Genomic DNA, 27,809 nt, shown 5'->3' with positions numbered 1-27,809 from the left:
TGTCTAATACCCGATGGTTCATAAATTAAATAAATAAAAACATCCCCAACATAAAAAGATCAGGCATACATGTTCCCCATCATTTTTCCACGTCAACTATTAATTTTATTTATAAAGCATGGCGTGTGGAATCCTGCAGTTGACATTTGGCTGGCTTAGTCACCAAGTGGCATAAGCGCCATTGCCACTGGTGGAGAGGAATGCCCACTGTCAGGGTACCACCTATGTCCTCTGCCAACAGTGTGGGCCAAAACAGGACATTCCTTGTGGGTGTCAGGGCAAGTTCCATGAATAATGCCAAGGATTCTAAGCTGCCACCACATGCTCCCAAATGGGCATCAAAGCTATGCCAGCCCTGGGACTGGCCTACTTATCGCCCTTTGTGAAAGAAACAGAAATGGGAACAGCAGCCGCACCACCACCTCCTGCTCAGGGCACGGCTAGTCAGCAGGACTTTGGGTGTGTTGGCTGCTCAGCCACACACAACAGAACTGCTCTTTGTTACATGCTTCTCTGCATATGATGAAAACATCCATCAAAGCGAAACGTTTTAAAACCTGTGTGGCCCAGAGCCTGCAGCAGCAAAATTCCCATTTAGAATCCGTCATCTCTGAAGTACTTCTCAAATAAAAAATGCTTTAACTTCCCAACAAAAAGGGCACACACAAAAAATCTGTTGTACTTATGAGTTCCATAAGGAGGGCATCCCAAACTCTGAAACCATTGCCCTGTGCCCTCATTGTTCCAACGTCAGTCGAAGAGAGTATGTGAAGGGGGGGGGTGGCCAGCCCAAGACATGCTGGTGTCTGAGGCAGAACAGCAAATGAAACCCCCTGCCTCGTGCACCATCAAATCGGGGTGCATTAAGTATCAAGGCCGGCCTGGTTATTTTAGCACCCAAGACACAAAGCATTACAAGCAGCTCTCCCTGGGATTAAAAAATACAATACATTTGTTGCCCGTTTGCAATTCCCAAAATCAGCTGTCTAAAGGCAGCCACCTCACTCTATGTAACAGGAGGGCTGGCTCTCTCAGCAACTGATTGGAGAGGTATATATGGGGGAAATGCTCCATAAAGCAGGCGTTTCCAAATTGTGGTTTGCGGTCCACCAGTGATCTGCATGCTTCATTCAGGTGGTCCATTGTTGTCTGCCTGTGAAGAACAGCAGGAGCAGTGGCTGGGAACAGTTGGCGCAGTGCATTAAATATTCACATTGATTTTAATTGTATTTTTACTGCTTCTATTAGTTTTCATTCGTGTATTTTATTATTTGCTGAATCCAAACTGTAACACAATAAAATACAATATAATAAATAAAAGAAACAAAAAAACACACCCTAGCACAGCACATTACATCACAATTGCTACAGAAGGCAAAATACAAACCAACCACCATTAAGGGGTATATCAAGACCCTCAGCAATTCTCAAGTGGTCCATGGGGGGGGGGGGAGAGTTTGGGAATCACCTCCCTAAAGTACAGTACACATGTAATGTTCTAAGACGGAAGCACTTTTTACTTTTTAGAGGTACATCTAAGTTCACCCAAATATGACAAGTCGGTGTTTTGAAAACACCAACATCACCCAGGCACACTCAGAGACAGGGATTGGGGGCATGCACAGAGGCAAATGCAGCTTGGCTACTGGGTAGAAGGGGAAATGGCCCTGCCTAATTGGTCAAAGATCAATAAATCTGGGAGCTTTCAAAATTAATCCAGAAGTCTACAGTACTTTCCTGTTACCTATGTGGATATTTCAGTAACATAAATAGGAGCTGGCGTCACACCTCATTTCTCCCACACAATAGGCACCTTTTGTGCTAGACACCCTGCATTCCTAATTAACATTGTCCTAATAAGCATCTGCAGCTATGTTGGCTCAAAAATTTAAAATGGCATTAGTCATCTACTGAGGTCCACAAGCGGAAAATGTGCACCCAAGGAAGCTAACTTTGTTACTTTGCTGAGGAAGGGGGCACTTCCAGTGGCAAGTTTGTTTTCAAGCCTCATGAGGAAGGAGGCAAGAGTCTCGCATGTGAGACAAGAGCAGGAATTGGACTTCAGCCCCACTTTAGAATGTTATCTCCTGACATTGACTCTTAACACTCATTCATGATGCTTTTGAATAGAATAAATATTTAGTCAATGAGATAAATAAAATGATTAGCAGACTTCAGTTCACATGAAGCTCAACTAAGATAAGGAGGAGAAAAGACGGTTAGATAAAGACTCAGCTATGCCTCCTATTGGACCCACAACCTGTATTTGGTATTTAAGGATCAATCAGCTTCGGTGAATAAGGAAGGAGGAAACTGAGCAGCATTTGCAAATGCTCACTAAAAAGAAGTTCAGAACTGGCAAGCATTCAAATATAAATGTGCTGCATCTTGCAGTTCTCTAGAACAACCTCTGGTCCTATACAAACCAGTGTAGTGGGGAGTTCTCCTATGCAATGCCGCCTCCCATATGTTGGGGTTTGTAGTTAATTAAGCTACTGAAATGAACGGGAGCTGCAAGCTCCTGCACATTTAGATACTGGTTAAGCAGGAGAACTTTCCCTTGCATTGTTCTCTTATTGCAGTTTTCGCCATTGACCATTGGTATTTTTCGCCAGATCTCCTACACCTGCAATTCCAGCCCCCACACGGGAAAATCTGCGTTCTTTTCCTTTCTATCTAGATCTTCATTCAGCATGGCACATGCTGCTAGACAGGTGTTAAGTTACATGGGGGCAGCATTACCCAGCACACAAATACAGCAATGGGCACATCTATAGCTGCTAAATTTCTGCTTCTCATACACACAAGCTCTGAATGAGAAAAAAGTTCTGACATATACACACACACCCCAATTCACAAGTGGCACAATCCAGACTCACAAGCATTCATAGCATCACTTCTGAAACAACCCTTCTAGTGGTTTTCCATTTGTTAAACCAATAACCCAATTCTGCAGCCAATAACCCAATTCTGCGCACATTTGCCAAGAAGCAAGTTCCATTGAATTCAATGGGACTTAATCTCAGGTCAATTCCACAGTATTGTCATCTAAGAAGCTTTGATATTTAAAGCAGATGGGCTATTTTTGAAAATGTGTTTATTCCTCGTCCAGTATGCAGATGTTAAGAACATAAAGCATAAAGGTTACAAACATTAAAGAAGTAAAGGCGACGGCAAATTAATGTTAAAGGGAGAAACATATTCAGTTTCTGGATTAGCATTTGCACTAAACCATATTCAGTTTAAAGTAGGAGACCTAAAAGCAGCTTCCAAATTAATTTGTGATAAATATGATGCTGCATTTTACAGTGAAACATCAGTTTCCAAAACATGAACATGTGTATTCAAAAAATACAACACTGTACTGCTGGGGGGGGGGAAAGGATTTTGGGAGAATGATAATATACTGTCCTTCCCTCTCCCCTCCTTCCATTTCCACCCATACCATCAATATTTAGATTGTAAGCTCCTATGGGCCTGTCTATTTTGCCGCCGCTGGCATTATTTAGACAATAATACAAAGAGGCATAGCCTAAGCAAAAATCTCTATTAAACACATTTCTGAAAACATTCAGTACACTTTTGAGTATAAAGAGAAAAAGGGGCTTTAAAATGTTTGCAGTCTATTGATTTTGACCTTGATGTTATGGTTTCAAGCTACAAACACCAACTGAAGAGGCACAGAAGTTTAGATTGAATGATGGACTTAAGGAAGATCTGAAATAGGGTAAGGGGCCCCAGGTATTCTTAAGAAATGTGTAAGGCCGAAGAAGAAAAGGCTTGTGTAAGTCAATCAGTGCTTCCAAGACTCAAACCAAAACCTCCTTTTTCCACTGTTTTTAACTGATGGCTATTTAAAACCACTGTGAACTGGTTTAAAATTGTTAATCACAACCCAGCATTCAGCAAACGATCCTCCTCTAGATCAGCCACTGATATTTACCTGAAAAAAGGTATTCCTTTGTTTTGGCTTTTGTTATTTTGAATGATTTAAAGGGGACCCTCACCCCGGGAGAGTGCGAACAAGTTTCTTTACAACACACAAACTTTGATTTATTCACGTAAACATCAGAAACGCTTTGGCAAACACGGCCAGATGGAAGGGAGGAAGATAATGGCTTTTTCTGTTTGCCTTAGAAACTAAACAGCTGCGGGAAGCATCATCTGTGTGGCGAGCCAATAACTTTTCATCTTGTAGGCTCTTCCATTTATCAACCTGAAGCCAATTTAATTTGATGATGGCGGGGAGAGAGAAAGATTTTTTTAAAAAGATCTTTCACAAACTTTTAAAAAGTCATTCCCCATTTTTGCATCTTGATTTGTTTGAAATCAGGGTTTATACACAAGAATGATGAGACTGTAAAAAGAAAAAGAAATAAAAGAGTACGTAAATCAAGAGCTAAACATCACAGGCATATTAAGGGGTGGGGTCGTTTCCGAGCACAGTCTGTCATCACCAGGAAGGGTGATCCGAGTAAAAGTTAAGCATTTTAAGACTGCAATCCGAAACACATTTCCTAAGACATAAGCCCCCTTCCCCAATACAGAGAACCTTATTTCCAAATAAACACACACGAAGTCTCCAGTCCTATGCCTACTCAGTCAGGAGTAAGCCCCACTGAACTCCCTGGGACACACAACTCAATCCTATGTTTCTTCGGAAGCAGCACTTAGTTCAATGGGGCTTACTCCCGAGCAAGTGAGCTTCTTAGATTGGCTTCCTGAGACACGAGTAAACATGCGTAAAACGGGGCTGCAACACCCCCCACGGATCTCTGCAGAGTAAAGCCGAACAGGTGCTCAACGCTCTGCACAGAAATCCACGGGACGAGGAGCCAGCTGCACGTTTACAAGGAAACGCATCTCACTGAGAGTATATTCAATTACTGTAATGCGTTAACTTTGGCTGAATCGTGCCCTAAACCAGTGCCAAGAGGGTTTCCCCATCGGATCTACTTACCCTCGCATAGGACGACGACACTTAACGCCCAACGGGCTAAAGGCATCTTTTCCCCTCGCAATAATCCCATCGCCTCTCCTAACTTCTTCGACGGCAAGGAAGAAGTCTTGGCAAGGCTCTCTGGAGTTCAAACGTGCGCGAGAAAGCAGGCGCCTGGGTCTTGGGTGGGGATGCAACAGTCCGCTCCTCAGTCAGGTCGCCCCATCCTCCGAAGGGTCTCCAGATCCCTTGCGGCTGCCAAACGCCAACAAAACCAAGGGCTCGACTGGAAAGGGGGATTCCGGCTGCTCCTGCCGGCCTGGGTCGCGAAGAGCCGCGCTTGGGGCGCCTCCCAGGTCTCTACTCTCCCCAGAAATCGAAAGAGAGGTAGAGACCCAGAAGCGCTTAGGGACGAGGCGGATTCAGCCCACCTGCCTAGGCAGCGCTGGCTCAACTCCCGTTGGTCTTTAGCCGCCCATCGGAGTCTACGGGGTGCTTCTTCATTGAATCTGGAAGAGGGTGAGGGGGGGGGAGAGAGATTGGAGCGGGTTCAGAACGTGATGGGGGGAAAAGTGGAAATTAAGATCTGCTCCGTTTGCTTGCAAGGCGGCTGGCGCGCTCAGAAACTGCACGGCTGCATTGATCTTCTCCAAGTGCACTTTGCAGCGCCCCCTCCCAGGCGAAGGGGGAAAGGATGCCGCTCCGACGCCTCCCTCCAGCCGGGAATGGAAGGAGTTCAGTCGCTCTGCTCCGCAAGATCTAAGAGCAGCTCGGCTTTTGTGCTGAGCGAGGGGCGGTGGTGCTGCTGGCTGCCGCCTGGGGTGGTCTGAGCCAGCTGGGAACTTGCCTGGGTCCTTGCGGCGGAGCTGCCGTGCGCCTAATGAGGCTGCTGGCAGGCAGGCACAGAGCGAGCGAGCAGGGCTGTTCCCCCTCCTCGCGGTGGAGCTGCTGCGCGGATGGCTCCGTCCAGGCAGCAAATGGACAAGCCGCTCTCTTTCTCCCCCCCCCCCCCAAGTTAATGAACAAATTGCAGCAGCGGGGGGGGGGGGAGGAGGAGTGTGAAACTGATCAGGGGGCAGGGCGCCTGGCTGCAGAGGCAGGAAGGGACCCACCGAAAGGGGGCCGAAAAAGAAAAACGGGGGAGGGATCAAATCTCAAGAAAGGAGGGCAGAGTCAAGGTGAAGTTCAGGACCGCTTTGCTACAGGTGCTGCTGCTGCTGCTGCAAACTCCAGGTGTAGGAAGTTTGGGCGAGGGCGCCTAATGCAAAAGACCAGCATTTGGAAACGCAACTGGTCCTTGCATAATTTGCGCAACGTTTTAAAAACGAAAGCACCCAGCAGTTTGGAGATGGGGCGGCATCCCTACAGCTTCCAGGCGCAGCGGCCGGGGACGCCGTCATCTGCTCCCTTCCCCGGGCTTGGTTGCAAGATAGCAGAAGCAGAGTGGAAGGCTTGGCTCTTGAAAAATGGCCGGAGGGGTTGGGGCAAGCCCAGAGCTGGGTGCGGAAGACTGGGCCTGCAAAATCGAGGCAAAAAGTAGGGATGGGGTTGAACAGGGAGGACATCCAAACAAACATGCAGAAAGGAGTTACTAAAAGATCTGGAGCAGGGCAGGGGGGGCGGGGAAGAGAGGCGATAAAGCAACAGCAGCCTGTACTCTGTAACTACAGCTTAATACGAAGGTACCGATTTCAGAATAGTAACTTGCCCCGCCCTGGATACATTAAACATGCTGAATAATTAATTGCTGGGGAAACAGATATTTTTGTCTGATGGTGAGAGGATGCTTAAGGGTAGGCAAGCTACCTGGCAGATGCCCAAAGTAGCCTAGAATGTATGCCTGCAGCTGCTGCTTATTAGTGTAACACCACTTTTGAACCACAAATGAGGGGGGGGACTTTGCTCAACCTATTAGCTTTCCCAGCAAGCCATCAATACTCAGCTAAAAGCCCCAGCAAACGTTGCATGCATTGCGGAATGGAAGCACTTGAGTGCCTCAGCCACTTCTGTTGCATAATGCCAACACCATCTCTGTAGTTCCCTCTGTGTACAATTTCTTCTTTGGGGGAGAAAAGTTGGATGAACTTTCCACACTGGGACCTGTCCCTTTTTTTGGAATATGTTGCAAGGAGTCGACAGAGCTTACTCTCAACTGTACTGGGGATTTTCACAAGCCTTGAGAATAAAAATTTAAAAATCAGTGTTCGAAAACACCTACATCATACAGGCACACTCATCAGAGATGAGTGCATATGCAGCAGCAAACCCAGCTTAGCTGCTGGTAGCAAGGGAAATGGCTCTACTCGCTTGGGTGAAGATCAATCCATAGGAATGCTTTTCAGCTTCTGGAAGTTTCAGATAACATAATACATTGCTTGCCCAGGAAGCATTACTTAAAAACTCTGCAAATGTTATGTTTATGTTCCCGAGAAACCCTAAGCGCAGCTACTAAAACCACTCAGTATTATGGAGCCCTAAATGAATGCACACACCAGTAAGAATATGTTCATATCTGCGAGTATCCAGTCCAGGAATTCACAAAGTCTCTGTCATGAGAAATAAATATAAGGAACTATTAGGTCCAGAGTAGCTTGAAAGCTGCATCTCTGCAGGATTTAATGCTCTGAGGTCCCTTACCCCACTCCAAGAACCTGGAAGGTGGGTAATTGAGCCATATGTCTGCATCATGTTCAATTCCATAATTCCCCACCCTCAGATATGCCATAACTGCTCTTTCCCTTAAGGGAGTCTACTTGTCTCCTTCCAATCTGGTGTCATGAGAAGCACAATGATTCATACAAAACTTGCAAAGCGTGGGGAATTCTTACTCTTTCACACTGTATTTTTATGCTGTGCACCACCCTGAAATCTACTGATGAAGGGGAAGAAGAAGAAGAAGAAGAAGAAGAAGAAGAAGAAGAAAGTATACTTGCCTTGTGGTGAGGAAGTATGTTTTGACTATCACAAGTTTGGAAAATACTTCTCTGGCTGGCCTGACTGCTGATGCAAAACAAACCTAATGATGACATCAGTAACTTTACTGTCACTATTTGTCAGCAGCTCCTCTTGCTTTTGGACCACAAGTCTATCCAATTTTCAGAGCTATCTTGGAAACCATTCTCGAGTGCTGCATTGGAATTGCACACCATGTGCCAGATGAGCAATATCAGGTGATGCTGCTGTGCCTGAGTCAGTGATTACAAAATGTAGAATAGTCTTTTCTCATAACCAAGCAGCTATCTCTTCTTCCAATAAAACCAAGCTACCAGGAGTTATTGATTGCTTAAAAACAAATGGAGCATTTGCTGTGCCTTGTTACACTGTGGGTTGTGATCACTCCCTTCTCTGTGTATGCCTTGGAATGTTTCCTTTTTGGTTTCACTTTCATTTTGCCATCGCTCCTGTGTTGTAGAGTGATTCCTTCACTTGCTGTGTTGGCCAAGTCTTCTCTCTGCTTGGAATAAATGAAGGAGGTTGTGCTAGGTGTCTTTATGGCTGTAGGCAGTTTGCTGCTTCTGTAATTCCTCATGTGAGCACATGTTTGGAATCCCACCTGGGGGAAAGCAAATGGGGTAGATTTCTGATCAAAATCACCCACTCATAAAGCTGATTTTTTGTTTTCTTTAGAACAGCCATTGTGGCTTCCTTTGTATGCAACATATAGTCTGCCCCCAACCCCAATTCTCTGTTACGCTGTTTTCATCAACCAAGCCCATGGCAACTTTGCCCTCCTTGAAATATCTAAAGACTAGAGTGACTCGCTTATTCAAGGAGCACCTAGTGAACCTATTGATTGATCAGGGTTTATGAGCCTTTTGATTACTTTAGCACTACTTTCCTCCTTCCCACCCATGAATGTTGTGTGTTTCACATTGCAAGTCTGAAGGCAAGAACTGTCTCTTTACAGATTTTTGCAAGCTCTTTGGGAAAAGAGCAGGGTGAAAATGCTTTAAATAAACAACTTAAACACCCACCCACCACAAAATCAGTAGAAAATGAGGACTTCATTCACGACACATTAAAAAACCAAATGGAGAATAACAGAAAATCTAATCACAGACTATCTGAATGCAGTGCAGACATTTTCTGCAATGATCACAGCCATGTATCTGCTAATATCATCCTCTATGCCTTCAGTCTACCATGTTTATGTGCCATTTAATCAGATCCAAAGGCTACCATGGTTGGTCAATTCTCAGCCAATTTCATCATGTAGTAATGTCTGCATTGCTTGAGCAACTGAGGCATGGTAGGGGACTATACAGGTGCCCATGATGTATTTGTCTGACCAGTTAAACCGAGCTTAAGCAGTCTGAAAAGCCAATAAACCTCAAAGCTGCCCTAACAAATAATGAAGTTTGTTACTGACTCCATTTCTGGATCGCCGGCCTAAATCCACAGACTGTGCTAGGCTCTGCATTGATCCACCAAGTTCTCTTCTGGCTCTACATAGGACTGAAAACTCATCCTGAACCACAACTCCATCCCGAGAGGCTAGTTGTTGTTTACCACAGAAGTTTGGGAAAGGTTGTAGCTCACTGGTAGAGTGCCTGCTTTGCATTCAGAAGATCTCAGGCTTGTTCCCCAGCAATTTCAATTTCTGCTGCATTTCCCCATCCAAGTAATATTGAAAATGTACCTTTATTTGCCTACCTTCACATCCACAACCCCATGCAAAGTAGCTAACCTGCGGCAAAGTCTCCCCTGCCATACCTTTCATAAATAGCCCTAATCAATCAAGCCTGTTTCAGCTTCCTTCAATTTTATTTTAAAAAGCAACAACAAGCATCATTTCCATTAATAGAAAATATTGGTCCATCCTGCAGTGCTTACCTAAGTAGCAAAAACATTAAACTTTGGAAGCATAAAATATAAATGATCTATATTGAGCAGTGAGGTCACCGCTGAATCATAGTCCTAGTCAAACATAGGTCATAATCAAAGTACTAAAAAGCCTGCAGGTCATCATCTGGTCAAAACCTCTGCTCTACACAGAGATGGGCACATTGACTTTCCCAACGTAGAGCATACCTCATCTGCTCAGAGAGAATGGATAGCTGGTTGGTTGAGGGAGCACACCAGAAGGAAATGGAAGCTCCCCGTAGGTCACAGAAGCATTATTGAATCCAGAATAAAGCTATACTGGTGGGAGGTGCAGTGCACATAACCGGAAGAGACAGCCTTGCTTCCAGGAACCATGATGGAGTGACAAGGATTTGAGCCAATGTGACTGCAGCATGGAGCGATGAATTTACATGCGTTCGCATTTTGCACAAATGGCTTCCCGCAGTCTCCTTAAAAAAGAAAAGAAAAAACAACCCAAAGTGAACTCAGCAACTCTGAGGGTGGACACAATATTTTTCATTTATACTACTACAGTGATCCTCGGATGAAAGGTGGTATATAAATTTAATTAATAATAAAAATAACCTTGAATAACAATGTATTGGGGTGGGGTGCCCAAAATACTTCACTTTATTTCATTCATAAATAAAACAACCAACTAGCAATACAGATCAGCAGTTGGAGGGTCAGGCTGAAGAACAAATATAGCGGCTCACATAAAAGGCCACTGAGTGGCTGTGCTTACATGTAATCATAATCCAAGAAAAATGGCTTTGTAAACCAAGCCAGAACTGCTTGCTGGTCTAAAACCATTCTTGTTGGCTTATGCATCCTGGCTTATTAGGGCAAATCAAACCACAACCCCAGGCTCAGATGTAATGCTAAGCTATCCTCTTCCTGCTTTACCTGCCTGCACCAAAAGAGAAGCAAAGTGAGGAGTTCATGCACCATGCAGTTTTTTAAGCCAAGCTTCTTGGTTTACTGTTACAGGCCAATATGGGTGCTGAGTTAATGATTGAGCTGAGGCATAGTCCTAGTCCTTACGGAGGTTATACCTCCGAATTTCAGAACCTACCATGCCACAGTTCAGAACTTCAGAAATGTGGGTAGCAGCTCACATGATTGTATGTTCCTGCTTTCAAAAACCTTATCTCCATAAATAAAACTAGCATGTTAAGTAGAAGGCCAGCACCTCTGTCTTGAAATCAGCTTTCCAGCTATCTATTTGATGCTTTCTGAGAAACATTCCCTCTTCTAATCAATGCTGTCTCTACAATGTAGGAAGACTTCCCACTATCTACAAAACACTGTTGCTCACCATCCTCTGCTCACACCTAACTTCTAGAAAACAGAGCTCTCTCTATTTCTTTCCATCACATTATATAGCAAAAAAAAAAAAAATCACACCCACCAAATTACAAAGATAAAAATTATTGCAAACAATGGCTGCTAATTTTGCCCATTGGTTTGCTGTTTGGCAGGTGACATAACCCACAAAGCCCACAGGCTTCCTGTGCTGTGTTGGCTTCATATCCCAATCAACAATGAGAACAGCATGAAGGAACTTTCTCTACATTCCCAGTCCTGCTTAGCTGCCTTCCTTGGAGGCCCCAGTCTAGCCACACCACAGAGAAACATCCCTGCCTTCCCCAGGTTATGCCCTCTAATGTTTTCTGGATACACTATGCCAGTAGGGCCCAAATGCTCTAGGCGGCATTTCTATATTCTTTCATGAGACTTACTTCAACGTTGACATAGGCTGCAGTCCTGTGCATACATACTGAGAGTAAATTCCACTGAACTTAAGAAAGCCACTCACACCATTAACCTTGAAGGCTTTCGTTTAAGTTGTGCCCTTGGGTAAGGAAGCCCAGGGTCCTTACAAATGCTGAAAGTGCTCATATAAAATAGTTTTTTGCATTCAAGAAAGATTTGCTTGCTTATTTTTGCATGCTGGGAATCTGTAGAGACAGTCTGAGAGCTGGAAATTAACAGAGCAGGAAAGGTAGAAACTAATGAATCTCTATCAGGATAATAATGTAGGAAAGACAACACGCAGGCAAAATATGCCTCAAATCAATGGTTTGCGTAGAAATGTTTTACTCTTAATTGATCTTGTTCTTGAATCATATTTTTTTTTAAGAATATCAACCCATAAATGAATCAATATGGGTGTCATCTAAAACTAAAGAACAATTGAATGAAACGAATGAAAAGGCTTTTCAAAGGCATGGGGACCAATACATTTGGGCTGAGGCAGGGTTGTTCACCCATGAGGCAAGGTGAGGAGACCACTTCAGGCAACAGGCTCTACAGAGGCAGCAGATCTAGCCACCAATGAATGCACCAATAGCAGCAGTGCAATCCTTGGTGATCAGACCTCTCCCTGCCCCCCTCCAGTTCCACCTCTACAGTGGCCTCTTGGCCAACAGGAGGCACTGTGAGTCCCCTCCCACTCTTGTTCCCAATGTATATCTTTATCCCCGCCCCACTTGTTCCTGATGTAGCTATTCATTTACCCCTTCTTCCCTGGTGGGAGAGGGGGCGCCATTTTGTGGTTAGCCTCAGGTGCCAACAAGTCTTGAGCTCTAGACAAAGGTCCTAGAATTTTTCATCCCAAAACTTTTTAAACTACCATAATCAGGGCCAGCCCAAGACATTTTGCTGCCTGAAAATACAATTTAGCAAAATAGCATGCCAGAGTTTATACTGAGCCTAATAAGGCCTCATGCCTAATGTTTATTTCAAATTTGGGTTGCCCCCAGAAGAAGTTTAAATGACGTGCAAAGCAAACCTAAGTGGGCTGGTGAAGTGGCAGATGACCCAAAGCTCTGCTGTCTTACACCAACCATGGTGGATGGCTTGAGTGTTTCTTGCCCATACAGTGGTACCTCGGGTTCAGAACTTAATTCATTCTGGAGGTCTGTTCTTAACCTAAAACTGTTCTTAACCTGAGGTACCACTTTAGCTAATGGGGCCTCCCGCTGCAATTTCTGTTCTCATCCTGAAGCAAAGTTCTTAACCCGAGGTACTATTTCTGGGTTAGCGGAGTCTGTAACCTGAAGCATCTGTAACCTGAAGGTACCACTGTATTTCAACTTTTTCTCACTGTTGAGAGAGAGGGAATGGGGAAGCATCTGTGCTAGCCCCAGGGTAAAGTTGGTAATGAACCCAGCATGGGGGCCCATTGGGGGAATGAAGAGGCTTTGGATCCAGCAAATCCAAGGCTGCGTCTGCTTCCAGAACACCCCATTCCCAAGCCAAACCTTGGCTACCACCAGCAAAAGCACCGCAAGATCTATGCCATTGTAGCTTTCCATAGATGTAATGGGTGGGAAACTTGCCACAACATGCATTTATGCCGCCACAAAAAAAATCACATCAACAGTGAAGGGGATATCCACCCAATCCTCATGCCTAGCAGATCTGGGGTTCATGGTTGTGCTCATGGTTATGTAGTTATTTCCCTACAATTTATACCTCAAGACCACAATTTAAGCAAGTCCTACAACAAAGCAACTTTCAAGATGCCAAGCAGTTTTGGATCTGGTCACAGTACTTGCATGGAGGGACCAGTAAGGGCCCCCATCTACACTGCCCTGAGAGCCACGAAAGAAAGAAAACAGAATAAAAGTGTGCTTTTTAAAAAAAAAAAAGTGATTGCAGAAAACTCGGTGGAATTACTCAGGGAATCTAAACAGGGGATAGTTTTTAATGTTTCATTATTGAAGTGTTTGTCACAGGGGAGAGTTGCTCCCCCTACTCTGAGATATGAAGGCTGCGCTATCGATTAGGATTCATCATTGAATTTTGACAAACTCTTTGTCACACTGTAACTCGTTTTGTGATAAATAATATCTTGCTAAGGAAAGATGAGACAACAGTAATAGAACAGATGGGTTCAATCTTTTCAGCAGAGACTTGGAAAAAAGACAATGAAAGGAAATGTATTGTAGTAGAAGGGAAATCATTCTAGCGAGAAGAATTATTTTCATTCAAAATGTCCTTAGTAGTCAGGCTAACTGAGCATTTTAAAGTAATTCTTGCTGTCAGTAAACAGACAGTTTTAAGTATGCATACACTGAAATGATTCCATATGTGCAAATGAATAACTGCTATTTTCCACCCTTTAGGAGAGACAGCAAATATTTTGTGGGTCTCCGTCCACCTGGCTTGGCGCTACCAGCTCCACCATATTCCCCATGCAGCCAAGTTGCTCCTCTTCCCTCACTCCTACACCACAACACCTGCACAATTCCTTTGGTGTCTACTCCCTGCAAGGAAACATTCGAAATCCATCCAATTTCCTTGAAAGCAGCCTATCCTTTTGACATTGCAAAGCCAAAGTCCGTCCTTGTCATCTCATCACAATCTTTGGAGTCTCTTCTTCACCCTCAGTAAATCAGAAGAACTTTAAGTGCTTCCAGACTGTTGCTATTCTGGGGTGGCGTTCAATCATATGCCAGCAAATTTGGGTTACGAATTTATGGTTTATTGCATGACTTTCCCAGAAGATGGGACTTTTTGCTTGAAGGAAAGTGATGAGGAAATTCAAGGAAAATAAAACCTGCTTTGCTGTGATGTCGTCTAGCCTCCCCAGATATAAATCAAGTGATTGCTCATTAAATAGCTGTCACCTTGTCTCTGCACAAACAAATCAGTATGAAATGTCATTAAACAGGCCATCTGGAGGTACCCTTTATGAGGTGATAAAAAGGTAAAGGTACCCCTGCCCGTACGGGCCAGTCTTGACAGACTCTGAGGTTGTGCGCCCATCTCACTTAAGAGGCCAGGGGCCAGCGCTGTCCGGAGACACTTCCGGGTCACGTGGCCAGCGTGACATCGCTGCTCTGGCCAGAGCCAGAGCCAGAGCCAGAGCCGCACACGAAAATGCCGTTTACCTTCCCGCTGGTAAGCGGTCCCTATTTATCTACTTGCACCCGGAGGTGCTTTCGAACTGCTAGGTTGGCAGGCGCTGGGACCGAGCAGCAGGAGCGCACCCCGCCGCAGGGATTCGAACCGCCGACCTTTCGATCGGCAAGCCCTAGGCGCTGAGGCTTTAACCCACAGCGCCACCTGCGTCCCACTATGAGGTGATAGGGATTCCCAATTCTAACTTGTGTACATTGTTGAGAACCATAAGAGTATCATCTCAGGTTGTCCTTAAAATGTTATACTCTTTGAACTGAAGCATTGTGAAGAAATATTTTTAAAATCAGCACAAAATGGTGAAATGGCAGCCCTCATTTATTTTATCTGTAAGAACAAAACCCACTGCTTAATTCTACAACAATGTAATGTGTCCCCCCCCCAAAAAAAAACAACAACAACCAGGAGTGAAATCTGATATTTTTCTGTAGGCTGCTTTCTATAACTAATCACACTTGTATCTCACTCTTCCTCCAAGGAGCTCAGATAGCTTGTATGGGTTTCTTCCCCATTCTCACAAAAAGAATGTGAAGTAAGCTGGGCTGTAAGATAGTGACTGGCCCAAGGTCTGCCTATGAGCTTCATGGTTGAATAAGGATTTGAAAATTCACACTAGTTCGTTAAATGACTTGAGGACTCATTTATTTCTGCACTATGAGTGCAGATCAATCAAATCATTGTACTTTTGTTTTTAAAAATTACACAAGTTGCCTTGTATGATGCTGTGTTTTAAACGCTGAAGCTGTTAATGGTGCTTGCTAATTTTGATCACAGACTTTGCTGTGCAGCATGATAACTGCAGTGCAACATGCTGAGGAATTTCCTTACGTTGCTATAATGTACTCAGTTTTGTCTTAAATACCTTGCCAAAATAAATTTTCATTGGTTCATCCAATGTCAATAATTTACATTTATGAGCATTTGCTGTGGCTCATTAAAATGTTAATCCCTTTATTGTTATTGTATTGTCTCTAAGTTTTTGAGGCAGAACTAATAAACCTGACCTGAAACCTGTACAGTTAGATGTTAATGGAATAACAATCATATTTTGGCTCCCACAGCTTACGACCATAAGAAACATGCATTCATCCTGATCTAGCAAGAAGGATTGTCACTGCGTTCACCAGAACTCATGAAGACTAATTGCATAGGAAACCAAACAGTTGCATGAGGCAGCTGTGAATAGAAAACACCACTAGCTCATTTAGGGATGAATATAGAGAGCATCCATATGATGAATCCTTGTGGGGATTCAAATGTGCATCCTTTGATAATCTAAAAAAAACAAACCCTAAGCATCACTTGGATTACATAAATGCACCACAAACTACCATTTTATAGACACACTCTGCTCAGATACTTCATACTCACTACTAATAGCGATTTGAAATACATAGAATCATAGAATCATAGAATGCTAGAGTTGGAAGGGACCCTGAGGATCATCTAGTCCAACCCCCTGCAGTGCAGGAATATGCAGCTGTCCCGCATGGGGATTGAACCTGCAACCTTGGTATGAGTTCTCAGCACCACGCTCTAACCAGCTGAGCTATCCAGGAAGTACATGCTTGTTACTTCTCCAACATCTACACCAAGTCACATATGCTCTTTAATTATCATTAAGGAATCTTCCTCCCCTTTAGCTCAATGCACATTACATACTGCTATTTACAGTGCTCTTTTCCCACTTTAAATGTCACCATCCTTTTCCCCAGCCCATATAGATTCAAATACAATCCCACAAGTATCTTTTTTGGGTTCCCCCATGCACTGCCAAGTTTCTCTGCTCTTTTAACAAGAGGTTTTAAAACGTTGTTTTTGTTGCTAAGCTTTATTGTTTGTGGTATTTTATTACCATTATATTTCATGTTAAACCCACCCTGGGATTATGAATTGATAAAGAGTGTGACAGAAATGGAATAAGTAAACAAATGAAATTTCCTTCACCATTCCTTCTCTTTAGCACTGACACCACTGTGCTCTTCAGTGAAATTGATGCTGTCAGGTGAAAAAGGAGAGACATCCGTACTGGTCAAACTGACTAGGTTTCCTCACTGCACTTCTGTATGGGGGAAGAAGTTAAGGTGTGGAAAAGCCACTCACAAATATATTTGGCTCTATGGAAAGAAAGGCAGGATGAGGACTAAAAATCTGCCAGCGGTGGGGTAGAGGCTTAAAATGTCTTTAAGTGACGTGTTTTGTTTTTTGTTTTTTTTTTAAAAAAAACCACTTAGGTAATGAGCTCATTTTTTTGAAAAAAAACTTAGGGATTCCATGAGGTAATGTTACATGTAAAGTTATGCCTCACCCAAGCAGTGCTAAGTACACTGTGACAGCTAAAAACAAAGAACTCTGCAACCACAAGAGAGAAATCCCATCTTCTGCTTCTCTAGAGGCAGCGGCAGAGCAAGCCAATTGGGCACCTGGGGTGGTGCACGTGCCTTGTGCCCAGGGGTGGGGCCAGCTGCCCATGGGGGTGGGGCGAACCAGGGCAGGGCACTCCATGGGGCCTCCGTGGAGTCTGCCTGCTTCCCCCCAGTAAGCTGCCCTACAGGTGAGGGGGGTGGCGGGTGGACCCTTTGGGGCAGCATGGAGCCGGCAGGCGCCTAAGCCACCGCGTCACTCCCAGGAGAGACGCATGGCTCAGGCACACTACAGGCCCCTCAGTGAGTGCCACCCGGCATTTTGTCACCCCCCTCAGTGGTGACACCCGGGGCGACCCACCCCCACCACACACCCCTTTCTCCACCCCTGTCTAGAGGGTTACAGAATTAAGGGCAAGGCATACCAGATTACATTTTGCCCTTGAGCCTTTACAGGCAGGTCCCATCTGCATTGTACATTTAAAGCAGTATCATACCACTCTAAAGAATCATGGCTTCCCCCAAAGAATCCAGTGAACCGAATTTTGCTAAGAGTGCTGAGAGTTGTTGGGAGGCTCCCATTCCCCTCACAGAGCTACTATTTTCAGGGTTCTCTGTGAAGAATGAGGGATCATTAAGCCGCTCTGCAATTTGTAGCTCTGTGAGGGGAATGTGCGTCTCATTACCAGGGCCAGCCCACCCACATGAGGCAAGGTGAGGCGACTGCCTCAGGCGGCAGGATCCACAGGGGCAGCAGATCCAGCCTCCAAGAAATACATACCCGTGGTATGAATCGGCCGTTTCCTCAGGAGACCTGCTAATGCTAATGCTACCTCTACAGTGGCCTCTGGGTGAATTGAAAGCACTGCTGCTGTCCTCCCACCAAACACACTGGTTGAGGGGGCCGGGGCAGCGCAACTTGAACATGTGTACATGATGTCAGGCTGCTGCAGAATTTGAAAAAAATTGAAAAATTTTTTTGGGGGGCTCGCCCCTCCCCAATGGCATGCCTACCTCCCACCCTTGTTGCAATGTAGATCTATTTCCTCCTTGTTCCTGATGTAGATCTTCACTCTTGGCAGGAAGGGGGGGCACAAAATTTTGTGGTTCTCCTCAGGTTCCAAAATGTCTTGGGCCAGCCCTGCTCCTTAAAACTCTCAGCACCCTTAACAAAAACTACTCAAGTTTGTGGACATCAGAGTTTGGAATTAGGAAGGAACCTGGGGAGCGGGAATCCACAAGGAACAGAACTAGGGGAAGGGAATTGAGACCAAAGAACTTGATGCCTTTGCTCATTTTCTGTTCCCTACAACTAATCAAACACTGGAGGTGTGGGTGGAGCTCTGACTATGCTTTCTCTGCCATCCACCCCACTCATGTCAGCAGCACTAAATGAGCCCTCCCTTCCTGAAGTGATTGTTGGGGAGAAAAAGGGTTGGCCACAGAGAAAGTGTGCCAAAGTATGTTTCTGGCCCCATCCCATGTTTGGCATCGGCAGTGTCCACACAACCGCCATCCAGAGACACAGGCAGATGCAACTAAAGTAACTGTGCTAAATGCAAACTCCAGGAACCTTTTAAGAAACCGGTAAACTTACATTGTTCTGCCAAGCCTATGACTGAGCAGACCACTATATATATTATTTTTACTGTAAAGGTTTTAAGGCCTTATTGCTGTTTTATTTTATTGATTTCCTAGTTTTTATTGGACTTAGTATTTATAGTCTTGACTAATATTTTAGGCATGATTTTTATTGTTGTAAGCTTCCTTGAGAGTCTTAGCAGGGTAGTTAGTGGGGTAAATGTTCAAAGCAATATATTTTAAATCCTAGTATAAACTAGAAGGTGTTTTGAGTGCAAACATATGAACAGATTGCCTATACAGTGGTACCTTGGTTGTCAAACTTTACCTGTTCCAGGAATCCGTTCGACTCCTGGAACCATTCAAAAACCAAGTTGCGGCTTCCTGCACTCAGCCGGAAGCCGTGGAAGCCATGTCGGACATTCAGATTCCAAAAAACATTCACATACCAGAACACTTCCGGGTTTGCAGCTTTCAGGAGCCAAGTCATTCAACAACCAAGGTACCACTGTAGAAGTAGACTTTGTTTGGATAAATATATTGATATCTGAAACAAGTTTATACAGCATATAGAAGGTTATTAGCAACTATGGATAATAATATGACATATCTATTCAATAATCTATAGAAATGAAATTGATGTTACATATTGTAAAACAATTCTGTAAGGTAGGTTAGGCTAAGTGATGGCAACTGGCCCAAGGTAACCCAGTGAGCTTCATGGCTGAGTGGAGATTCAAACCCAGGTCTCCCAGTACTCCAGTACTCTAACCATCACACCACACTGGCTCTCATATCCACTGACGGCAGTTTAGATCTAGTCCTTTTCAGTTACAGTAGTTCACACACTGAAGGTTTGGAACCAGACTAAGTCAGCTGAATTTAGGCCACAAATTAGTCGTGACCTAAGCTCTCAGTGATGTGGACAACAATCCAGTTCAGTTAGCTTTCGTCACGCCAACAATTCCAAAGAGCTCCAATTTGGTGTTGAATTGTAACCAAAGCACAGAGCAATGAAGTGTGAAGAAATTAAGTGATTATTGCATATACAGTGGTACCTCTGGATGCGAACGGGATCTATTCCAGAGCCCTGTTCACACCCAGAAGCAAAAGCAACCCGCATCCGCAAAATAAATCATTTTGACCGTCTGCACATGCACAAGCGGCAAAACCCGGAAGTAACACACTCCGTTACTTCCGGGTCGCCACAGCGCACAACCCGAAAATACTTATCCCAAAGCTACTTCAACCCGAGGTATGACTGTACATGAAATGGGTGTGTGTTTTTCCCTTTACAGAAATAGGAATTCACTCTAACTAATGGGTAAAATCCATGAGGAACAGAGCTAACATTAATATTATTTATGTCCACGAACATAAAGTTCATAAAGGAAAGATAACATCTTCTGGAATAAAATTTAATTTTGATACTATAGGAATTTGTATAAAAATATCAGACTGAGGACTTATAGGGGACTAACCTGTAAGTTAACACGCAATGGGTTCTATTATTTCTTGAAGCTGATTTACATTCTTCACCATATGTTTCAAAAACTTAATCAATAAAAGATTAGTCTGCCTTTAAAAAATCCACAGCCATGCTAAAAGGCACCTGTTAAAATATATGGTGCTCTGATGATTAAAAACAAAGAGAGAATACTTGTCTGCAACCAGGTCATATCTTAGTCTTAAGAGGAAAAGAAGAAGACTAGCAAGGCCTTATTTGTGTGGTTCTTTTTTTTTAAGATAACAGACCAAAATCCAAAACAGACCTACACTTCATTAAAGCCCATTGAAACAAATGGGTTTAAGTAAGCATAACTTTGTGATGGATTTAGACAATAACATTCCTATATGTGTGCGCACACACACTATAATCTCCAACTGCCCCCAACATGCTAGGACCATCACTAAAACCCTTAAGGCACCACGGCTTCTCACTACGTTATACACGGTCCAGAATTCCGCAAGTGGTGAAAGGATGTGGGGAAGGGCAGGGTGCGCAGAAGGACCCATAGGAAGGGGAAGGGCACCAGCTGCCGCCGCTGTATTCCTACACTCCACCAGCCAGTACTGCTCAACGAATCCAACTACAGTGATTGCAGCAGCAGGAGCAGCCTAAGGGGGCGTGGCTTGTGCAGGCACACAGATGCCCTCCACCAGTCATAGCTGCAGACCATAGAAACTATTATGCTTGTGCAGAAGTGCTGCCTTGAAAACATCTGGCACAGGTGCCTCTTCTGAAGCCCAAGGCAGGCAGTGTGGGATATTTAGTCAAACCAACAATTCATGTTTTGCTAGATAATCACATGATTATTTATATATTCTCCTACCTGCCTGGGCACAACCTCTGTCTCTTTTTCATCACTTTCCACCAAGCCAGAAATGTGAGAATATCTGCTGAAGCTGAGCTAAATGCTCTGATTGCATTTTAAGCTAGACTTAAGTATGTCTTTGTAACCGAATTACCATTTTAAGCCTACCTGAACAAAGCTGCCTGTCTGTTACTCTTCAACAAGTATTCTGAGTGAATAAATGTTATTTTTACCTTTTACAAGACTGTGTGGTTATTGTTTTAAGGGGGAGAAAAGGGAAAAATAGCAAGATAATTCAGCCTGCCTTAAAACTTTTTGGATTACTTAAACTAAAAGGCTAAGACTAGCCTATCTAAGCTTACCTTTTAAGCTGCAAAGGGATGGCACTCTGGTGAACTCACAAACAGGAGGAAGGAAGGAAGGAAGGATAGTGTCTAATAAATATATCCTCTCCTAGCATCTATTCACATTCCAACAGGCTGAAGCAAGCCTCACAGTTTAACGTATATCATCTAAGGCTCCAGCAAATAACCAGGACAATTGCCTGTATGGCATTGTTACATACTCCTCTTGGTAACAGTTGTTGGGGCAGCTCAGCCAACCCTGCCCTTTCCCCACATTTTCCATCAGCAGTGTGCATATATCGTATTTTTCTGTGTATAAGGTGCCCCATGTATAAGACGCCCCCTATTTTGGGGGACTCCAAATTAAGAAAACACCCCTCAGCACTACCCATGCATAAGATGAGCCCCAATTTTAAACCTAATTTTTTTGTTTAAAAAAACCTAGTCTTATACACGGAAAAATACGGTATATGGGGTGCAGGGCAGGGGACACTGATGCAGAATAGAATGAATATTTTCATCTGAGGAATGTTGGAGAGTATGGCACACAATAATATTTATAAATAAGACAGGCTCCCATCTGGGTCAATAGGCCAATAGCAGATAAACTGATCTCTGTACATGCGGCTATATTAGCCATGTCCCTCTAGAAATAAAAGCTGTGCCCTGCATAAATGGACTTCCTCCAAACCTGCCAACATTGTCAAATGCTCATTGTGATGACACCACTAGTCATGCTTTGTGAGGCATCTCAGCAAGTTCTGGGTGTTCCACATGCTAAGCATGTGGAAAATCTTCCAGTTCTGATGCTTCTGTGCAGTTAAAACTCTGTATTTGGTCAGGGATTGTCTGCATTGGGCTTACCCCTCAACCCATTTCCACATCAGTTTGGTGCACAGTTCTCACTGCTCATTTTCCCTCCCTTCTTGAGTCTTTATATGAAAACAATCCCTGTAGTTTGATAACACAGTATTTGGCTTGGGTGAAAAATTGCCTCAGCATAAAGCAGGCATTAGCCATACCAAGAAATCAATTCAGCAGTGAGGATTTTTATTATTCAATCATGTAAGTAATTAAAACCATTGATTGATTGTATGGCAACACAGCTGAAGCTCTCGCACTCATGCCCCAGCAGAATGGTGTGCACCCCCTATTCTCATCTGCGAAACAGCACATGGGTCCACTGATAATATTTCCGTAACTTATACTGTACACATCTGCAACTCTCAGCAAAAACACGGGACCCAATCACTCAAGAAGCCATCTTATTAGGGATATAGACACCTGTAAATAAATGTACCACTACTGTGGAACTGCCATCAAATCATTTGAAACTGAGGAATTGTACATACTACTTTGGATAAAATATTGTATAAAATGCTTTGGTGCAATATACACCAAACTAATACACTATTGCATATCACAGACAAAAATAAGGAATTTTCCCCAATTCTACTGCCTTAATGTCATCCACCACCCCCCCCTATATTTTGCTGAAAGCTGCCCTGGTTTTTGTTCTGCCGTAGCCCATTGTGGCTTACTTTATAAGCAAAGAGCATGCATTTCAGTCAAGGACCAACCAGCAAAACATAACAGTCCTACAACAGGGCATCAACAGTTAAGAAAAAACCTCAAGAGCTACAGCATATGAGCTGTCAGCTTACACCAGGATTAGGGATCCTCTGGCCCTTCAGATACTGTTAGACTAGAATTTCCATCACCTTGAACCATGCTAGCTAAGGCTGATAGTAGCTGGGAGTTCCCCATCCTTGGCTAGATCAGGGGAAAAGGCTAAAAACTGAAGACCTGAAACTCACACCTACAACATTTTTGAAAAGCACGCCCCCCCCCCCAATGGTGATAATAAATTGCCAGGGATACGTCAGAATAATTAAGTGGGGCAACTGAACCTTATACTAGATCTATTAACTGTACAGTGGTACCTCGGGTTAAGTACTTAATTCGTTCCGGAGGTCTGTTCTTAACCTGAAACTGTTCTTAACCTGAAGCACCACTTTAGCTAATGGGGCCTCCTGCTGCCGCCGCGCCGCCGGAGCCCGATTTCTGTTCTTATCCTGAAGCAAAGTTCTTAACCTGAAGCACTATTTCTGGGTTAGCGGAGTCTGTAACCTGAAGCATATGTAACCCGAAGTACCACTGTACTTACTGGTTTCATAAAATGTGTAGGTCCCTGCTCCCAAAAAAAGGTTCTATTTTGCAAGCATAAATATTGCAAAATATTGAGAAAGCCCTAATATCATTCCATCTATTGATACTTGGCTACCAGAGTAGACCCAGGTACAAATGAATAAAGCCAACAAAAAAAGTACCGGAAGGTTACTGTTTTGGTACTGTAATTATCCCAATTGTTTAGTCAAGCTGCACATATTATCTATGGTGTAGCTGTCTCTTATTTCTTTCCCTAGACTGCAGCAAGACAACCTTGCAGCATGGAAACAATTGCTGTGCTGTGAGCATCACTACTGTATCTACCTTCTGTGTTTCTGTAGCACTGTACCAGTCAGTATGATAATACAACAAGTCAGACTTGGATCCGAAAGAAAAGAATTCCCGTGAACAGATGCTGGATATCAATGGAGTTTGGGTTGTGTCTTTTTTACCTGAGTTTAAGCCAAGACGTATAAATCATCATTGCAGCTTTTTCGTTCCATTTCTTCTACTTCTTCCTGGCAATGCACTTAGACATGCAAAGTCTTAAAATGACGACATCTTCCTCTCTTGTGCGTTGACTTCAAGTAATTAAAGCTATAATAGGTCTCTCTGTGAGTTGTCAGCTTTTCAGGCAAGGCTTCCTCAAAAACTGATGGTGGGGGTGGGGTCTGAGCATGTATAAAGAGGGGCTGGGGAGGAGAAGAGAAAGGTTATATCAGGCCTGTTTTAATATAATGAAAGGGAGTGGCATATTTCCAGATATAGTAACTAAAACCAATACAAAAAGAGAGGTTTTAGTTTGTTCTCAGAGGACAGCATCGAGATAACATTTCTAATTTGAATGTTTCACTCTGTTTTAGGCCCCTTCTGTTCTCTTCTTTCCCAACCTCAGAGCCAAACATATTTTTCCACATATGGAAATGTAGTAGACTCAGAGCCTCATTGGTCCCCATTACTGAAATACCCAATAGTCACTGAAAGTTGAGAAAGATATTATAGATATCGGGGTTTATGCTTTATTTCAACCTTTCATATGCAGCTGTAGAAAGCAAATCCAGCTGAGACCAAGGGTGATGTGTTCTTCTGCAATCACTATTCCAAAATATCTGCTAAGGGATGCAAAGTCATAATCCCAGCAAGCACTGGGACTGGGGGCTAGAGAGACTGGGGGCTAGAGCAAGCACTGGGACTGTTTCCTCTTCTGAGAAGATCCCATCCACCTTACGCTTTGGGATCCAGCAGATCCTGGCACTGTGCTGTGCATATTTGGTGTGCTCCTGGGAGCATATGGAGGGAAAGACTACCAGGACTTCATTTGAGTAGCAGTTATCATAAGATGCCCATTGGTTTCCTTGACCTTGCAAACATGGGACATATAACCATATCCACTCTTCTTTGTGCTATGTTTCATGAAATACAATTTTTAAAAATAGCATCATATGATCCTCAGCATTGATGCAATGCATTGTGTGAATTATTTTGGGAAGCCTACTCAATTGAAACCAATTTACCTGCCAACGATTCTCAATCAAGAGGAATTTTCATATGAAACTATTATTCATCATGTTTGCCCAGGAGAACAGGAAGCCCATATCCCGACTTTTCAAGGTTATTTTCAGAAGTCTGCTTCCTGCTGGCTGTACTTCCACCATCCACCACCTAAACACACCAAAAAGAAAAACAAGAAATAGCTCCTCTTTTTGTCAAAATGCTGTTTTCCTTCCCAGAAACTTCTCCCACAGCACATACAGCCAGGCTGTCCAGTACCAGTGAATTCTCCCTACAGTCTGCTTAAAAACCAACTGCTTCTATCACCTGAGAATAGAATCTATGCAAATCTGTACAGCCAAATCTTTGCAGATTCAGTAATGCTCGATATATGTAAACCAGTCAGCCTTACTCGTGAGCTTGTGAGTTTGACTAAAGTAAAAGGCAATGGTCACATTGCTGTGATTTTATTACTCCTTCTGTTCCTCACTAATGGCATCTGATTGGATTTGGGAAAAGTCAGTGGCAGCTACAGCTGCCAACTTTCTACAAAGCACTGTAGCTGTCTCTTTGGCAGATATCAGGAGGTGTTAATGTTTATTTCCAAGCTGTGGAGCTTCACCTGCTGATTTCCTCCCATCAAAAAGCTGTTAAAGGCATAGAGCAGGCCAGGCAGCTGGAAGGAATAGGAAAATACCTCCACTGATGGATTCAGCTAGCTGGTGGGGGCAGGAAAGAGTCTATGCCCTACATCTTCAACTCAAAAACAAAGAAACAAACAATTGTGTCACAATAAAACATTAGGTGCACTGTAGCTTGCCTTGCAGGTCTTAATTTGCCTCCTTCACTCAGCTTTTACAAGGAGAAGAGAAATTACCTTTGAACGGGGGAGTCACATTTGTGATTGTACAAACTTAGTAGTGCATGGAAAAACAAAACACACACTCCTGCTTCCTCCTGTTCTCAGCACAAAATGTTGTAAATATGCAAGTGGACAAAAAAACCCTTGTTTTACAACACACGTAAGTGGATTTTTATCTGGCCTCCAACACATACACATCCCAGCAGGTTTACAAACCTCGACCCCCTCCAATGCAATCAATAAAGAGGTATCAGCAGTATTAACACTAACAAAAGATTTAAAATACACAGAGATTAAAAAGAGCCTCAATTAAAATTTTATTCCATCAAGGATTAAAAAGAGTTAATTAAAAGGCCTGGGAGAATTAAATGGGGTTTGTCTAATAAAAAGGTTAAAAGGTACGGAAATCTTCCTGGGGAGAACATTCTGCAAGAGGGTTACCACCCCTAATAAGAATCTCTTCTTGTGTTGCCCTTGCTCACCTCAAATGGTGAAGGTTCCCAGATGGGGGCTTCCAAAGTTGATCTGAATGTACAGTGGTACCTCAGGTTACATACGCTTCAGGTTACAGACTCCGCTAACCCAGAAATAGTGCTTCAGGTTAAGAACTTTGTTTCAGGAGAACAGAAATTGTGCTCCGGCGGCACAGCTAAAGTGGTGCTTGAGGTTAAGAACAGTTTCAGGTTAAGTACGGACCTCCAGAACGAATTAAGTACTTAACCCAAGGTACCAGTGTATAGGGAGAGTGAATTCATCATTTCTCCCCAGCATCTGAACTGTAATGTAATCAAGACAATTTCTCAGACTATTAAAACATTGCACAAAATAAGGACTTGAGAAATCAGTATGCATTGCTGTATCTATTATATTATATTATATTATATTATATTAATTATATTATAATATTATTCAGAGGATACACCACACCAGGAATGCAGCACAACCCATTTTGACTTTCCCATCATTTTATTGGCCCTGCACCTTTAACAGAAACCTAACAGAAGTTAAACAAGGCAAAGTGGGTTTGCTATTTCCTTGGCATGGAGATATGAGCGATGTGGAAAACTCCACGTACTAAATTTAAAAACACAGAATCAGGACCACTGAATGAACATGGGGTGGAATCCTGACCCTTTTGGTGGGACCAAGTGGTCTGATGTAGAAAATTTCTCCACAAACAAACAAACAAAAAAGTGATAAAATTCTAGCACTTTAATGGAGGGCAAGGTCTGCTACATGATATGTCAGGTGAGATTTTACCCAAGGGCTGCCTGGCTCACAGTTTAAACTTGGCCATTATGTTACACCAGCTTTCCCTTGATCATTTCCAGAAGGTTAAAGAATCCACCTACACTGTCTCAGAAGATGTACAGCCATGTTTGACATCTGGCTGGCATCAAGGGCCCCAGGCCCACATAAAGATCATTAGGGGATTACCTAAAATTTCTTCTTCTTCTTCTTCTTCTTCTTCTTCTTCTTCTTCTTCTTCTTCTTCTTCTTCTTATTCCTCTTCCCTTTTGTAAAACACATGAACTGGGCAGGTTGATTTTCTTAATTAGGAATTATTTTAAATGTCTTTTTTTTTTGCATTTTGTACAAGTTTGCAGTTAGGACTTTGAGCTTTGCAATATATCTGTTAAAGTTCAAAGCCTCTGTGCTAAAAGAACATTAATAAAACCGAGAAGTGGTGGCTCTTTCCTTCGACAGGTAATTTATTCAGATTCACTGACATTTGTGCTGCTTTTATATATATAAAAAACCCAGATTAACCAGCAGAAGGAGCATTATGTTTGCTCAGAAGATTATGTGGCCGGAAACCTATTGCACACCCACAAGTTGCTCTCTGTTAAGGGAGCATGGGTAACGTCAGAATACCATATCGCATAAAACCACCTTGGAAGGATTTGATCCAGTGTGTCAACATGACATTATCTTAAAAAGTCAAGGAAACTTCCTGGCATGACTAAAACC

General features: G+C 43.4%; 1 protein-coding gene and 2 long non-coding RNA genes across 5 annotated transcripts in view; 1 reads left to right on the top strand and 2 right to left on the bottom strand.

Moving 5' to 3' along the window:
• RET (ret proto-oncogene) overlaps positions 1–5,097 on the bottom strand; it is a 90,590-nt gene extending 85,493 nt beyond the window's left edge. Inside the window, exon 1 of the mRNA XM_079975583.1 lies at positions 4,961–5,097. Coding sequence (XP_079831709.1) covers positions 4,961–5,030 — 70 coding nt within the window. The 5' untranslated portion in view covers positions 5,031–5,097. The remainder of the gene's footprint in view (positions 1–4,960) is intronic.
• Positions 1–15,575, top strand: part of LOC307215965 — a 36,842-nt gene extending 21,267 nt beyond the window's left edge. Inside the window, exons 3-4 of the long non-coding RNA XR_013838807.1 lie at positions 13,918–14,490; positions 14,878–15,575. This is a non-coding gene — a long non-coding RNA (uncharacterized lncRNA). The remainder of the gene's footprint in view (positions 1–13,917; positions 14,491–14,877) is intronic.
• LOC307215958 lies at positions 5,109–27,295 on the bottom strand. Of its 3 annotated transcripts, XR_013838796.1 has the most exons (6): positions 27,191–27,295; positions 25,000–25,147; positions 23,938–24,177; positions 9,971–10,233; positions 7,873–8,492; positions 5,109–5,448 (listed from the first exon to the last, which is right to left on the bottom strand). It is a non-coding gene; the product is annotated as an uncharacterized lncRNA (long non-coding RNA). The 3 variants fall into 3 exon arrangements; XR_013838797.1 differs by lacking the exons at positions 25,000–25,147; positions 27,191–27,295 and adding an exon at positions 26,321–26,375; XR_013838798.1 differs by lacking the exon at positions 27,191–27,295 and having other exon boundaries at positions 25,000–25,245.
• Positions 27,296–27,809: the final 514 nt, after the last annotated feature.

This window comes from Podarcis cretensis (genome assembly GCF_951804945.1).
Source record: "Podarcis cretensis genome assembly, chromosome: 5".
NCBI classification, from domain to species: domain Eukaryota; kingdom Metazoa; phylum Chordata; class Lepidosauria; order Squamata; family Lacertidae; genus Podarcis; species Podarcis cretensis.
The sequence above is the reverse complement of the archived record's forward strand: the minus strand, read 5'-3'. Positions and strand labels throughout refer to the sequence as shown.